Raw genomic sequence first — 16000 nt, 5'->3', positions numbered from 1 at the left:
ATAGAAAAGCGCTAAATTCCTAAACTTGGGATATCTGGTTTTCTTTAATTTACAACAATCTTTTGATGTTCCCAACGACCTGCCCTTTGTTGCAAAACTTCTGTATAACCTGACTCCCCAGTCGCCTTGTCTCCTCGGAGAGTTTTCTCTGGGTTACTTGAGATGCTGCCTCCTGGGCTTGCTGTCCTAAAAATTCCCTCCAAATGAAATATAACTCTCAAATTTTAGGTTGTGAATAATTTTTTAAGTCCACAGTTTCATTGCTTCCAACTTGGGATACAACAAATAGAGCTCCTACAAACATTTTTTTACATTTTTTTTTGTTGAACATATGGTACTCTTTGTTGAATATATGTATTCTACATATATAGACACATTTTGTTACACCCATGTTATACATATGAATATATGTGCATATACATAGAGTGAAAGTGCTGGTCATAAGGCATGAATATTTTCAGCTTTAGTAAATATTGCCAACCAGTTAATGAGAACAGTCAAGCATTTATCTTACCTTTCCCATAAAAACTAAATTTCAAGTTAACGAAATAGTTGAAAACGGCAAGCTCCTATTCCCAGAAAGATTCTTTCTAATAAATTAGGAGAGAATGCTAAGATAGAAAATGACCATTTTGCAATCCCTAATAAAGTAATGGGCCTAAGCACAGATTGTCATCAGCAAATGCAAAACCACTGGGTAAAAGGGAAATGGAAAACTTTCAAATGGATGGATTGGGGTGACAGCATGTAAACCAGCTAATCAAGCAGCACCGTAAGCCAAACGGACCACGCGGATATTACGCAAAGAAGACGCAAGGATCCAAGGAAGAGTCACCTCATGAAACAGTCTTCCCGGAGTAAGACGACCTAAATCTAATCAAACATCTAGATCTACTTATTGTAAACCCATCTAACACTGTTCAGAATAGAGTAGCGTCTGTCAAGGGCCACTATCAAGTCTCTTTCAGACATCTAAGGACTGGAAAATTACTGAAGACAGAAAGTTACAGATTCTCAGCACATCCTGTAGAAGCACAGCCAGCGCAGATACAGCTGTGGACCAGAACAGATGTGAACCACCCCTCCTTGCTGCACCTTGCTCTCTGAAACCCAATAAAAGACTCAAAGCCCCACCATTTGGGGTCAACGCCACTCTGTGCGTCTGGCCCCTTTCCTCCCTTGGAAAGTGAATACAAACTTTCTTTTCTTCCCTTGTTAATACTTCTGTGAATTCTTTCACAACCCGCATGGACTCACCTAACACTTATCATAAGAAATGCAGGGGAAAGAGGAACAATCCAATGATACCACAAAAAAGCAACCCACCACATCTAGAATGTGGTAAATCCTAAGGAATATTGACCTGGTTACTCCAACGAAGTATTTAATTTTTTTTAAAAAAAGAGGAGAGCTACTTTTTACACTTAGGCCAACCAACCAAATGAAGTGTGTGCATTTAGGTGTATCCTAATTTGAATAGATTAAAAGGGATATTTTTGAGAAAAGCAGGGGAATTTGAATATAGACCGGGTATTAGATGATATTGGGGAATTGTTGCTAATCTTTTTAGGTGTGAAAAATGGTATTTTGATAATATAATAGAAAAAAAATGCACATTTAAGTATTTACCAGGAAAATGATCCTTTAAAATGTTACAGTTTATTAAAAAAGCAGAGGAGGGCTGCCCTGGTGGTGCAATGATTAAGAACCCACCTGCCAATGCAAGGGACACGGATTCGAGCCCTGGTCCGGGAAGATCCCACATGCCGTGAAGCAACTAATCCTGTGCGCCACAACTACTGAGGCTGCTCAGCCCCTGCTCGCCACAACTAGAGAAAGCCCGCGTGCAGCAACAAAGACCCAATGCAACCAAAAATATCAATCAATAAATAAACAAAAGCAGAGGAGACCGATAAAACAAGACTGGCAAAATCTCGTTGATTGCTGCAGCAGCCTGTTCATTAGTGTTCACTAGTAGTCTCTTTCTGTTTAAAATTTTCCACCATAAACATTACTTTAAAATTTTTTAAATAAATTTACATCATTCCAAGTGATGTAGGATAAAATTGTGCTTCAGGGGAAAGCTGTGCACTGTATGGACTCCAGAGCACTCCCTCTGAATTATCTGATTCTATTTCACAACACCATAAATTATAGCTCACTGATGGCAATGACAGCTACCTAAAAGCATGCAAATTCTGCCCTACCTGGTAGAGTTTCAATTGGCCTCCTTCCTTCACGGTGGAAGAAGTTAGTTTTGTCTCCATTTGCACATTCATTTCAACATCCTTTATTCCATGTAAATGTGTGCTATTTTGATTTCTCCTTTGAGCCTCATAACATCTGCCTGGTTCCCTGCTTACAAGTTAAATAAAAAATCCTTAACACACGTTCATTTTTATATCTGTATGAGAGTCATAATTGTACGTTTTTGGAAGTTATCTCTTAATGATAATAAATAGTATTTATGTCTTTCTTATGAAGCTGAAAGTAAAATAATTGGTATACTTATGAATTATTACATGTTAATAAATAGTTGCTAAATAATTTCAGAGTAAACTGTAAGTTAGTTGTACAAATATTAACTAATTTTCCTTCCATTTTTTGTTTTCATTTCCTTATGCCACTAGTTCCAGAAACCCCTCTGGAATCTTTGTATCAGAGGCCTGGATGTATGTGCAGGAAGCAGGTGAGCTTGCCAGAGCAACATATGAGCGAAGACACTTCAAAACAAAGAGTGAGTAACATCTCCAGAAAACTCATGCCAGGAATTCTAAAATGCTTTTTCAGATCTAAGATACATTGTTGAAAGACAGAAGGATGGTCTGCATTACTTAGCAAAACTGTCTGTTTAGGTCTTCTGCCCATTTTTGGATTGGATTGTTTGTTTTTTTGATATTGAGCTCCTTGAGCTGTTTGTATATTTTGGAGATTAATCCTTTGTCTGTTGTTTCATTTGTAAATATTTTCTCCCATTCTGAGGGCTGTCTTTTCGTCTTGTTTATGGTTTCCTTTGCTGTGCAAAAGGTTTTAAGTTTAATTAGGTCCCATTTGTTTATTTTCGTTTTTATTTTCATTACTCTAGGAGGTGGGTCAAAAAAGATCTTGCTGTGATTTATGTCATAGAGTGTTCTGCCTATGTTTTCCTCTAAGAGTTTTATAGTGTCTGGTCTTACATTTAGGTCTTTAATCCATTCGGAGTTTATTTTTGTGTATGGTGTTAGATAGTGTTCTAATTTCATTCTTTTACATGTAGCTGTCCAGTTTTCCCAGCACCACTTATTGAAGAGGCTGTCTTTTCTCCATTGTATGTTCTTGCCTCTTTTGTCGTAAATTAGGTGACCATATGTGTGTGGGTCTATCTCTGGGCTTTCTATCTTATACCATTGATCTATATTTCTGTTTTTGTGCCAGTACCATACTGTCTTGATTACTGTAGCTTTGTGGTATAGTTTGAAGTCAGGGAGCCTGATTCCTCCAGCTCCGTTTTTCTTTCTCAAGATTGCAATAGACATTTCACCAAAGAAGACATACAGATGGCCAAGAGGCACATGAAAAGAGGCTCAACATCACTAATTATTAGAAAACTGCAAATCAAAACTACAATGAGGTATCACCTCACACCAGTCAGAGTGGTCATTATCAAAAAATCTAGAAAAAACAAATGCTGGAAAGGGTGTGGTGAAAAGGGAACCCTCTTGCACTATTGGTGGGAATGTAAGTTGATACAACCACTTTGGAGAACAGTATGGAGGTTCCTTAAAAACCTAAAAATAGAACAACCATATGACCCAGCAGTCCCACTACTGGGCATATACCCTGAGAAAACCATAATTCAAAAAGACACGTGCACCCCAATGTTCATTGCAGCACTATTTACAATAGCCAGGACGGAAGCAACCTAAATGTCCATTGACAGATGAATGGATAAAGAAGATGTGGCACATATATACAATGGAATATTACTCATCCATAAAAAGAAACGAAATTGAGTTATTTGTATACAGAGTGAAGTAAGTCAGAAAGAGAAAAACAAATACCATATGCTAACACATATATATGGAATCTAAAAAAAAAAAAATGGTACTGATGAACCTAGTGGCAGGGCAGGAATAAAGATGTAGACATAGAGAATGGACTTGAGGACACGGAGGGGGGTGGGGGAAGCTGGGGTGAAGTGAGAGTAGCAGCAACATATATACACTATCAAATGTAAAATAGATAGCTAGTGGGAAGAAGCAGCATAGCACAGGGAGATCCACTTGGTGCTTTGTGACCACCTAGAGGGGTGGGATAGGGAGGGTGGGAGGGAGACGAAAGAAGGAGGGGATATGGGGATATACATATGCATATGGCTGATTCACAGTGTTGTACAACAGAAACTAACACAGTACTGTGAAGCAATTATACTCCAATAAAGATCTATAAAAAGAAAGTAATCAAGATTTCCTGTAGGAGTCTACTCTACCACTTCTCCATCTATTTTTCTTTCTCTTTTCCTCTTTCTTCAATGGTACTAACTGTAGGCACTGGAACTGCTTCACATTTTGGTCACAGATATGCCCCGCTACCACTGTACCTCTTGGCTATTAGGAGCCGTCTCTCACAGCCATCTGGGCTCCATGTTGGTTCCATTTTCACTGAGTTTAATGTTTATCAATCTAAATCAATCAATAAACCTTCTTTTGTGCTTATCTTATAAGAGTTTTACCAGTGCAGACCTAAACAAATTGGACTCCATACCCCATATAGCTCACTTCCAAAAAAGGATGTTATAGCCATGATACTATAGCTATGTCCATGACCTCTCACTGAACATTTTTTTTTTTTTTTTGGCCACGCTGAATGGCTTGCAAGATCTTAGTTCCCCGACCAGGGATCGAACCCACGCCCGCTTCATTGGGAGCATGGAGTCTTAACCACTGGACTGCCAGGGAAGTCCCTCTCACTAAACTTCCTGCCCTATTTCAAAATAGCAGATGCTAATTACTAAGAACAAGTAGAAAAATGTGTTAAAAAAATTGAAAGAGAAGAAAATATGCTATGTATACTCTTTCTTCTACTAGAAAAGACTGGCTTCCCTTGTAGTTTTCATTAGTCAGAGCTCCAAGTAAGGCTTTGCACAGTCTACACCTTTTGGCTAGTACTTTCTTCCTGATCTCCCCCTCTCGCCCTCACCTGGCATACTTTCCCAATGCGTCCACTAAGCCCAAGCAAATGTCCCCTCTTTATGAAGCCTTCCCAGATCTCCTAGGCAGAGTCAGGAAGGCTTCCTCTGTGTTCTCTACAGCACTTTCTCTCTGCCTCTTTCATGACAGTTTTCATGTTGAATTGTAAGCCTTTACTCCAATAGCTTTCCATCTCACTCCAAGTAAAAATCAAAGCTTGGAATCTCTAGCCCTCATTTAAGTAAGTACCACAGCTTATTTACTGGATTCTGATGATTTATTCCGCTGGCTTCCCAAGCCTGCTCCACCCGTCCCCCCCACCCCGCCCCCCATCCCTAGTCCAGGCTATCTCTGGTCCAGCCTACTCACCCCTTGCAGGTGTTGATTCAAACATCACTGTAGGTGCTATCCTTCTTCACAGCTTTATGTTTTCCCAGAGCACTTATCACCACCTCTCATATTCTCTTTTATTGCTTGTTTATCTCATTCCTTGTCTATCTCCCTCCACAAGAATCAAAGCCCCCAAGACGAGGGTTTTGTCTGTTTTGTTTGCTGGTGGACCCTCGGTACCTGGAACAAGTTCTGGACACAGAAGCTGCTTAATAACTATTCTTTTCATGAATGAAATGGCAGTCTCTCTCACCTGCCACTGGACATCTTAAAGGCAAAGATTTGGTTTTATTTGTGCGATTCTAGTATTTACCTGTCGCATACTATATATTCAATAATAATTCGTCTCATGGGTTCCCCCTTGGGGAAACAGGTCAACTCTGGGATAGGGCAGAGATCAAGAAAAAGACCAATTTAACGACCTTTCTGGCTTCCACATCACTTTCCTGCTCCGTCTTCATTAGCCAGGATCACTTAGATGAGGTCACATAAGGATTCTGGACTCTCTGTTGAGGGACCAGACATGGTGGTGAAGCATAACAGAGGAAGTATAGAGTGTTTAGAAAGATTTGTTTTGGCACTTACTAGTCATTTATTGGTATATGTCACTAACAGAGTAAAGTGCCAAGAACTGAGAAGACTTTGCCTGGATTGGGAGGAAGGGGAAAAGCAGTGAGTCGGTGAAGGTGCCATTTTGGGATGTGTATTTTGGAAACCACTGTTGTAACACAGTTTGAGGTCAGGAGTCGGTGTTTAGCGTAAGGGGTATGGAGAAGGGCTCCGCGGCGAGCCCGCCACCAAGACGTGAAGTGGTGGTTCTAAGGCTCCTTCCATCTCCAGGACAAGGAGGGAAGGAAGAAAGGGAGGGAGGGAGGAAGGGAGGAAGGAAGGAAGGAAGGAAGGAAGGAAGGGAGGAAGGAAGGAAGGGAGGGAGGAAGGAAGGAAGGGAGGAGGGAGGGAGGAAGGAAGGAAGGGCGGGAGGGGAAAAAGCAAAGTACGCTAGCAGACTATTCTTAAAACATCCCCCCCCCCAAAAAAAAAACCTAAAAAGGGCTTCCCTGGTGGCGCAGTGGTTGAGAGTCCGCCTGCCGATACAGGGCACACGGGTTCGTGCCCCGGTCCGGGAAGATCCCATATGCCGTGGAGCGGCTAGGCCCGTGAGCCATGGCCGCTGAGCCTGCGCGTCCGGAGCCTGTGCTCCGCAACGGGAGAGGTCGCAACAGTGAGAGGCCCGCGTACCGCAAAACAAAAAACAAAAAACACATCCCAACCAATTACAATCAACTAAGGCAAACAAACTTTGTCATCTTCCCCTTGACGTCGAACATCAGTGCCTTCCTTACTGGGAAGGCTGGGGTTCCGACCTGGAGCTTCCAGAACGCTGAGCACGTCGGGTCTGCCACATGGTTCCGCGTAAGGAGCGGCCGGGCTCACCCCTGCAGGCGGGGCGGGCGGGGGGCGTGCGCGGGCTGCCCGCGGAGGAGGGGCGGAGGCGGGCCCAAGCTCTCTCCGGCGCCCGGGCTGCGGCGGGAGCGGGGCGGCGGGCATGGCGGAGGCGCGGCCGGGGCCGGCGGCGGGGGCGCAGCTCAACGGGCTGCCAGACCACTCGCCGCTGCTGCAGCCCAGCCTGGCCGAGCTGCGGCGCCGGGCTGGGGTAGCGGGCGCTCGGCTGGCGCGGCGGCCGCTCAGCGACGCCTTCCTGCTGCGGTTCCTGCGCGCCCGGGACTTCGATCTGGACCTGGCTTGGCGGGTAAGGGGGTTCTCCCCGCCGGGCCGCACCCGGGAGACGGGCCGGTAAGCCACGGCTGGGCCCGGACCCTCGCCGACGCCCGGCTCGCCGGCCGGACCTCGGCGGGGACAAGCCCGAGCGCACCGCGCGGCGGAAGCGGGAGCTCTGAGGATTCCCGCGCTGGTCCTTGCAGTTTCTCTGGGTCGTGGAAACGGGAAATCTCGAAAAAAGCTGGAACCTTCTAGGGAGAGGGCCCATTTGACCCCAAGCACTGGAACTCTGCCCTGCACGAGTCTCCCGAACCTATAATGTTTGGGGGAAATGCTTCACTCTCCGCGGCAGAGCGGGTGAGATAGAAAATGACAGCTGAAAAGTGGGAAGCCTAGAGTTATTCCATCTTAGCAGGTAACTCGACGTTTGGTGGGGGAAATGAAATTGCCAGTAAAACTGAAGATCTAAAGCCAAATCCTAGCAAAAGAGTATTATTAATAGTAACACTGAAGTGTCAAGACGGTAAAGCAGTCCAGAGTGTTCTGAGTGGGGGGGATGCAGATGAGGCGCTTCTTTTTTTTTTTTTTTTTTTTTTTTGCGGTACGCGGGCCTCTCACTGTTGCGGAGCACAGGCTCTGGACGCGCAGGCTGAGCGGCCATGGCTCACGGGCCCAGCCGCTCCGCGGCACGTGGGATCCTCCCGGACCGGGGCACGAACCCGTGTCCCCTGCATCGGCAGGCGGACTCTCAACCACTGCGCCACCAGGGAAGCCCGGCACTTCTTTTGTGGCTCCAGGTGTGTTATGACAGCTGGTTGAGAGCAGGGTGGTGGGAAGACAGGAATTAGAAAGAGGGGTACGACCTTGAGTTCTGGCACTTTGGACTCAGCATCCTCACCTGTTAAATAACGGTGAAAGGGCCTCCCGCGATGACTGGTTTCCAGGACTGAACATTAACCAGTTTAACGGAACAGGACGTACCCAGCACAGAGCCTGGCACGTAGGAAGTGCTCAGCAGTTGAACTTGATCTAGCCCTTTCTCCAAGTGGCTCGCTCAGTGTCACACGGCGAGCTGGGAGGCAGAGGAAGTATTAGAGTGCAGAGTCCCAGCTGTCTCAGTATGAGGATTTTTGTTGTTGGTAACTAATTTTTAATTGAAAAAGTAAGAAGTACAGACGGTAAAAAAAAAAACAAACCCATAAATAGTAAAGAATGCAAAGCAAGTTCCTAAAAGTAACTTTCTAAGGGAAAAAATTCCTCACCCCAGACCTTAGCTTGCCAGCCTCCTACCCAGTGGCAGTTACTGTTACCTGTCTCTTACCTTTCCAGGTGTAATCTACAGTCGCACAAGCATATGTATGTGTTTTACATTTTGCCTTTTTAACATAATTTATCATAGAGATGAATCTGTTTCAGCATGTGTCTTATTCTTTTGGGGGCTGTGTACTGTTGCATTGTCTCAATTTATTATATTAAAATGTATTAACCAGTCTCCTGTATTGGACATAGGAGTTGTCATCAGACATTGGCAATGCTGCCGTGCATGCTGTTCATTCCTTCATTCAACGATTATTTTTTGAATTTCTACAATTTGCTTGACAGTTCACAAAACACAGAAACCAAAACAAATAGGGTTTCTTCCACACCAACTGGGTATTCTAGTATGTCTTTTTCATTGTATCAATACAAAAATAGGAAAATCCTTATAGGATAAGTTGAACTTGCACAATTGCTGGATGAAGTGCAATGTGCATTTTCAGTGCTGATGAATAGACCAACTGTCCTCCAAAGTGTTTGCACTTATTTTATCACTTCTATATTATCAGTACATAATGGTGTCTTTCCCCATATTATCACCCATGCTGTGTCACCAAATTTATGATCTGTGTGTCAACCTGCTAGGAACTGGTTCTCATTACTATAATAATAATGAGGAACTGGTTCTCATTATTATTATAATATGCATTTATTTAATTACAAGTGAGGTTAATCATCTTTCATATATTTAACATTTTTAAATTCCTTTCTAATTAACTGCTTGTTTTGCTATTTTCTTCCACGTTGTTTACATAAAATATAAAACATTTTATTCATATCTTCGTGTATTAAAGAAAATAGGCTGTTGTCCTAGTTTGCGGTTCGTCTTTTGACATCGTTAATGCTATTTTCTTTCTGTGAAGAATTTTAAAGTTTTTATGTAATCAAATGTATTGATTTGATTGTTCTGTGATTGCTTCTAGTTTCATAAGCTCTTCCCTTCTGCAAAATTTTCTCTAGTAATTTATGACTTCTCTTTTTTATGTTGGAGTTGTCGATCTACTGCACTTCATTTTGACATTAGGAATGAAATAGGAGACTACCTATTTCTTTTCTTTTATCAGATGGCTACTAAGCTCTCCTCATACTTACTCAGCAGCTACTAGATATGAAGACACAATCTCAGGTCCAATGAAAAGTGTAGCTCTAATGGGGTATTAAACATTTATAGGTAACTAACAACTAAAAGTGTATGATTTACAGATTTCATTTTGGTTACTTTTTAAAAAAATTTTTTTTAAGTTTATTTTATTTTTGGCTGCGTTGGGTCTTCGTTGCTGCGCGCGGGCTTTTCTCTAGTTGCGGTGCGCGGGCTTCTCATTGTGGTGGCTTCTCTCGTTGTGGCACACGGGCTCAGTAGTTGTGGCTCAACGGGCTCTAGAGCGCAGGCTCAGTAGTTGTGGCGCATGGGCTTAGTTGCTCTGCGACATGTGGGATCTTCCCAGACCAGGGCTCGAACCCATGTGCCCTGCATTGGCAAGCGGATTCTTAACCACTGTGCCACCAGGGAAGTCCCCATTTTGGTTACTTTTTTAAAATAATGTCTACTATGTATAAAATAGATAGCTAATGAGAACCTACTGTATAGCACAGGAAACTCTACTGTTATCTGTGGTGACCTAAATGGGAAGAAAATCTAAAAAATAATAGATATATGTATATGTATAATTGATTCACTTTGCTGTACAGTAGAAACTAACACAACATTGTAAAGCAACTCTACTCCAATTAAAAAAAGTAACGTCTAGGGCTTCCCTGGTGACACAGTGGTTGGGAGTCCGCCTGCCGATGCAGGGGACACGGGTTCGTGCCCCGGTCCGGGAAGATCCCACGTGCCGCCGAGCAGCTGGGCCCGTGAGCCATGGCCGCTGAGCCTGCGCGTCCGGAGCATGTCTAAATAGAAGATAAAATAAAATTGACCTCCAGCCTCTGTATTGTATATTTTTTTCCTGTATTATTTGTTTTCCTGAATTGTTTTCATTGCATAATGTCCTTGAGGAGCTGGCTAAGGACTGTGTCCAAATCTGCGGGATGGGAATCAAGTTTCTGTGAACTCTTTGCCCTATTTTTCTGCCAACTTGAAAGGAAAAAGGGAGAGTTAAGAGTATGAAACTGTTTTTTCATTTTCCTCCACAGAGGCAGTGAATTCAGTTACACTCCTTTATTTAAAATATGAAAGCCCTATAGTTTTAGTGTATGAAGAAACCTTGATAAGTCCCTCAGTTTTTTTTTTTTTTTTTGCGGTACGCGGGCCTCTCACTGTTGCGGCCTCTCCCGTTGCGGAGCACAGGCTCCGGACGCGCAGGCTTAGCGGCCATGGCTCATGGGCCCAGCCGCTGCGCGGCACGTGGGATCTTCCCGGACCGGAGCACGAACCCATGTCCCCTGCATCGGCAGGCGGACTCTCAACCACTGTGCCACCAGGGAAGCCCAGTCCCTCAGTTTTAATGAAGTTTCTCATTATTCTAGTTTTTGTATTTGAAATTATAACAAATTAGTGACTTTTGTGAATTCTAATAACTTTGGGAGTACCAGCTACTTTGGTAAGTAGTGTTTACGTGGATTATCTCACTATTTTCTCATTTTAGAAGAAACTGAGATGTAACGAGTAAGTAACTATCCTAAATCGCAGTTATGAAGGGGTAGAGCAAGAATTTGAACTTGAGCGGAGCTCAGGGGAGCCTGCACTCTCAAGTGAACTCTACTTGCCCCATCTGTTTAAAACAACTGTTAACCTCTGTCTATTCTATATATTCTTGTGAATATATAGAATCTTATCTTTCACATGTGAATATTCCTCCTTATATTTTTGCTCTATGTGATACGTTTTTTATTCTTTAATTATTTTTATAGTTTTCCTAAATACTTCAATGTTTTCAAAATTCCACTGACGCTCCCTGCTCATTTCCCACTAAATGCAGCTTCTTTTGTAAAATTCACTGAATCAAGTGTCAGTTTCAGACTCCGCTCTGCTCCTGGTAGCTACTACCCTGAAACAAATGTGTAATTTCTTCCAGTTTAGTTTTCTTACCAATAAAATGGGGTAACAATAGTTACCTCTTAGAATGTTCGAGAGCGGGAATTGAAATGATGCCATTAAACCCCAGAAAAGTGGCACAAATATGGTTGTAATTTTGTTGGAAAGTACACGAAAAATATAAGGAGAAACCTACTCTGTTACAAAGCAGAGTTAAAATAAGCTGTAACTTTTTATATTTATTTATTGCTAGTGGTGGTACAAAACAGGTGCCTTTCGGTAATGAATATTCACCCGCAGGCAGTTTTATTTCTGCCGTGGACTTTATGTGGTTTGTTGGAGAATTGCTCGGTAGCAGTTTACGTCATTTACATAATTTATTTATGTCAACCAGACTTTTGAATGTATTTATCAGTGGAAAAGTAATAACCAAAGATCCGGGTGTAGAGCCTTCAGTTTGCAAAAGTATGAGGGCAATTTGTGCATCTTTATGAAAGTCATTTTTTTCAAGCATGTGGATCCAGCTGGTTTAATCATGTATTAATTTATTCTTTCGTTCAACACATGTACCTGTCTCCTAAGTGCCCAGCACTCTGCAGAGATCAATAAGCTGAGGAACCTGCCTCTATTCCCTAAAAGATCCCTTTTTTAAAAAAAAATAAATTTATTTATTTTTGGCTGCGTTGGGTCCTCGTTGCTGTGCGGGCTTTCTTTTAGTTGCGGCGAGCGGGGGCTACTCTTTGTTGCGGTGTGTGGGCTTCTCATTGCGGTGGCTTCTCTTGTTGTGGAGCACGGGCTCTAGGTGTGCAGGCTTCAGGAGTTGTGGCGCATGGGCTCAGTAGTTGTGGCTCATGGGCGCTGGAGCACAGGCTCAGTAGTTGTGGCGCACAGGCTTAGTTGCTTCATGACATGTGGGATCTTCCCAGACCAGGGCTTGAACCCGTGTTCCCTGCATTGGTAGATGGATTCTTAACCACTGCACCACCAGGGAAGCCCCCAAAAGATCCCTGTTAATGAAGCTATAACTTTTATTATTCCACGGGAAAATAAAATTGTTATTTCTGTATTGGAGCTCCTATGCTGCTTCTGGTGTTTTGCTTGAATTAGAATTAAAAGGACTCATTTTCCATCTGAGGGAACTATGAAAAAAGTAATGAACATTAAAAATGCTAGTAACACTTATTCTGATGCCCCCTAAGAAAGGAGAAGGAAGAGAAATTCATCTTATAGAAGAGAATGAATATATCAGGATCTACAAGGTGTCTTTTTTTCTTACTCCTTTTGGAATCTGCTATTTAGGTCACCAATTATTTCTTTGTTGGCAAATTTACTGACTTTTTTTCTTTCTAACCTCTCTGTTGCATTTAACTCTTAGTAACATTCTCTTTTTTTTAAACAGTTAGGGAAAGTTTCTTAAATGCAGAAATGACAGGGAGAAAGGAAGAGAAAGAGAGGGAAACAGTATCAGAGAGAAAGAAGTGGGGAGTAGAGCAACACAGATGCCTTTCCCTCCCTTCTGTACATTGTGGTGCCAGATCTCCTGTGGTCCAACCAGATCCTCTCTTCCTCCAGCCACTCCCAGCCGTTGACATCCCCCAAGGCTTGGAATTTCACCCTTTACTTGGTTTTTTAAACTTGTTTTTGCAGTTTCTCCTCCAGATCATGACTACTTCGTGATTACAGTTCTCATGTTCATTCCAGTGACTCTCAAATGCAAAATTTGTCCTTTCCTTTCATCTGAACTTTGATTCCACATTGCTAATAGATCTCTTTAAACTCAAAACAAATATACTGTCATTTTAGAAAAACTGAGAATGCTGAAAATCATGGAAAGGTAAATTGAAATATAATAAATTTTAACTGTAATTTGATGTCAGTATTCTCCACAATACACTGGCAATGTTTGTATTATTTGTAAATGCAGAGTAACCATTATTGGTGGTTATTTTGGGAAAAAAAAGAAAATGCGGTGCTTTCAAACCATATTTTGCCAAGACCTAATATCCAGGCAGACTGTTCCACAGGCTATCCGAGTGTATACCACCGTTAACAAGGTCAATTTTTGTTGTTTTCTGTTAGTACAGTATAGAAATGTTCCTTTGTATCTTTTTTCTAGGAGAGAAAATAAAAACCAAAAATTTTTAGTTATCTTTAATATAAACCTGCACTAAAAGCTTGGATGAGCAATTAATCTAAATAACTTTCCCTATTAAGAGAGCAGCAAGGCTGACTACCACTCGTTATGCCCATGTATGCTTTACCCAGCACCCTGCAAGACGCATGTTGAGAAAACATGACCTCAGAGCAGTTAAATACATGCCAAGACCGAGTGGATAGTAGGTGGTGGAGTCAAGGTTTTCCTGAAGCAGCAGCAGCCTGCGAATCAAGCTCTTCACTACATAGCATGGCCTGTATGATCCAGTTGTCACCAACCGGTGAGGTCCAAAGAGAGCAGGGATTTTATTCTGCCCACTGCTATACCTCAAGTGCCTCACTAAGTGTGTGGAACATTGCAGATGCTCAAAAACATTTGTAGAGTTAATTCATCTGCTTGATTTCTTTTCTTCCTTATTCACAAAGACTAAAAGGTGGATGTTTCAGCCTTCTATTGCTAAGTAACAAACCAACCCCGAATTTAGCGGCTTAAACCACGGCTGTTTATTGTAATGCGCCACTTTGGGCAGGGCTCAGCCGGGATGGTTCGTCTGTGCTCCACGTTGCATGAGATGGGACCATGGCTGAGGTCAGGCTATCTGAGATGGCCTCTCATCGTCCAGGGCCTCTCTCTGCAGAGATTCATTATTTAATAATCCTACATGGTCTCTGGATCCCAAAAAGCAAAAAGAGAAGGTCTCAGGCTTCTTAACCAAGCATGGTGTCACTTCCATCAAAGCGAGACAGGAGGCCAGCTCAGCTTCAAGAGGAAGGAATCAAATGGACTCCACCTGCTGGTGGAAGGAATGACATGTGCACACCAGGAGGGGAGGCATTGTTGACAGCTATCTTTGGGAGACTCTTTACCACAGGAGACAAATAAAAATTCCTCAACTTTGAATTTGTGACTAACTCCTATCACCTGAGATCCTGCATGAAGTGTGCTTTTAGCTTTTACAGCTAAAAAGATACCCCAGGTTAGAATCCTGACATAATACGTGGCAAGGGCCCTACATAATGCCAAGACTTTCCTATCGCTCTTACAAAATGCTTACCATGTATGCTATCTGTAGATAAGTTTTATTTTATTTTCCAGTTACTGGAAAACTACTATAAGTGGAGAGCAGAATGTCCAGAAATAAGTGCAGATCTCCATCCTAGAAGCGTTCTTGGCCTTCTGAAGGCCGGCTACGTCGGCGTCCTGAGAGCCCGAGACCCCACTGGCAGCAAAGTTCTGATTTACAGAATTGGTAGGTCACACACAGCACTTCCTCTTTTTTATTTTTCTTGACTGCCATATCGGAAGCTTCCATGAGTTCATATTTAAGAATTTAGCTTTTTAGCTTTTAACTTGGGTTTCATTTAGTCTTTTATAAAATTTTTTTTTTAATTTTTATTTTTTATATTTTCTTGGCTGCGCTGTGTGGCATGTGGAATCTTAGTCCCCCAACCAGGGATCGAACCCGCGCCCCTTGCATTGGAAACCCGGAGTCTTAACCACTGGACTGCCAGGGACATCCCTCATTTAGTCTTTAAGGTCCCCCAAATAGAATAAAACTGGCCGTTGTGAGAAAATTATCCAAAACCAATGAAAATCCTACTTCCATTCTTCCACACAGTTAACTATATAAAGTAAGAGGAAAAGAAAACAGAGAAGAGAAATAGGTGGAAAAGGTAAAAAAGATCAAGGTAAAGTGTTTCAAAAATTCAAATAAGAATTCTGAACTATAATAATACAAGCTCCACGAGAGCATAGATTTTGTCTGTGTTCTGTTCGCTGCTGTTTCCCAAGCACCGAAACCAGGGCGTGGCACATGGTAGGTATTTATGAGATATTTTTGGAGTGAGTGACAGAGTGAACGGTGGTTGGGTCCAGGCTGCGGAGCGAGGAGCTCATTCTCCAGGTGGAGGAAGGGGAGGAAGGGGCCGTGGGAAGCAGCACCCAGGCAAGTGTTAAAGAACCCCTGTTCCACGTTCCCCTCTTTTTTTTTGTTTGTTTGTTTGTTTGGTTGGTTGTGGTAAGCGGGCCTCTCGCTGCTGCGGCCTCTCCCGTTGCGGAGCACAGGCTCCGGACGCGCAGGCTCAGCGGCCATGGCTCACGGGCCCAGCGCATCGGCAGGCGGACTCTCAACCACTGCGCCACCAGGGAAGCCCCCGCTCTTTCTTTCCACTGCTTCCTCTTTTCACCCCTAGGTCTTCCTAGTGTTTCCTGGAGGCTGGAAACCTATAACTTCTGCCCCTCCCTTCGACCTGTGTGTGATTAAAAATGGCACGA

General features: G+C 43.0%; 1 protein-coding gene across 4 annotated transcripts in view; it reads left to right on the top strand.

Annotated features, from left to right (window-relative positions):
• Positions 1-7078: 7078 nt before the first annotated feature.
• TTPA (alpha tocopherol transfer protein) overlaps positions 7079-16000 on the top strand; it is a 28014-nt gene continuing 19092 nt past the window's right edge. For 3 of the 4 annotated variants that reach the window (XM_073794444.1, XM_073794446.1, XM_019925273.3), the window contains exons 1-2: positions 7079-7308; positions 14822-14975. In XM_073794444.1, the coding sequence (XP_073650545.1) occupies positions 7105-7308; positions 14822-14975 (358 nt within the window). In that variant the 5' untranslated portion in view covers positions 7079-7104. The remainder of the gene's footprint in view (positions 7309-14821; positions 14976-16000) is intronic. The other variant, XM_073794445.1, reaches the window with a different exon arrangement.

The sequence above is a fragment of the Tursiops truncatus genome, chromosome 17, assembly GCF_011762595.2.
Source record: "Tursiops truncatus isolate mTurTru1 chromosome 17, mTurTru1.mat.Y, whole genome shotgun sequence".
Classification (NCBI taxonomy): Eukaryota; Metazoa; Chordata; class Mammalia; order Artiodactyla; family Delphinidae; genus Tursiops; species Tursiops truncatus.
This window is presented reverse-complemented; position numbering and strand designations above follow the sequence as displayed.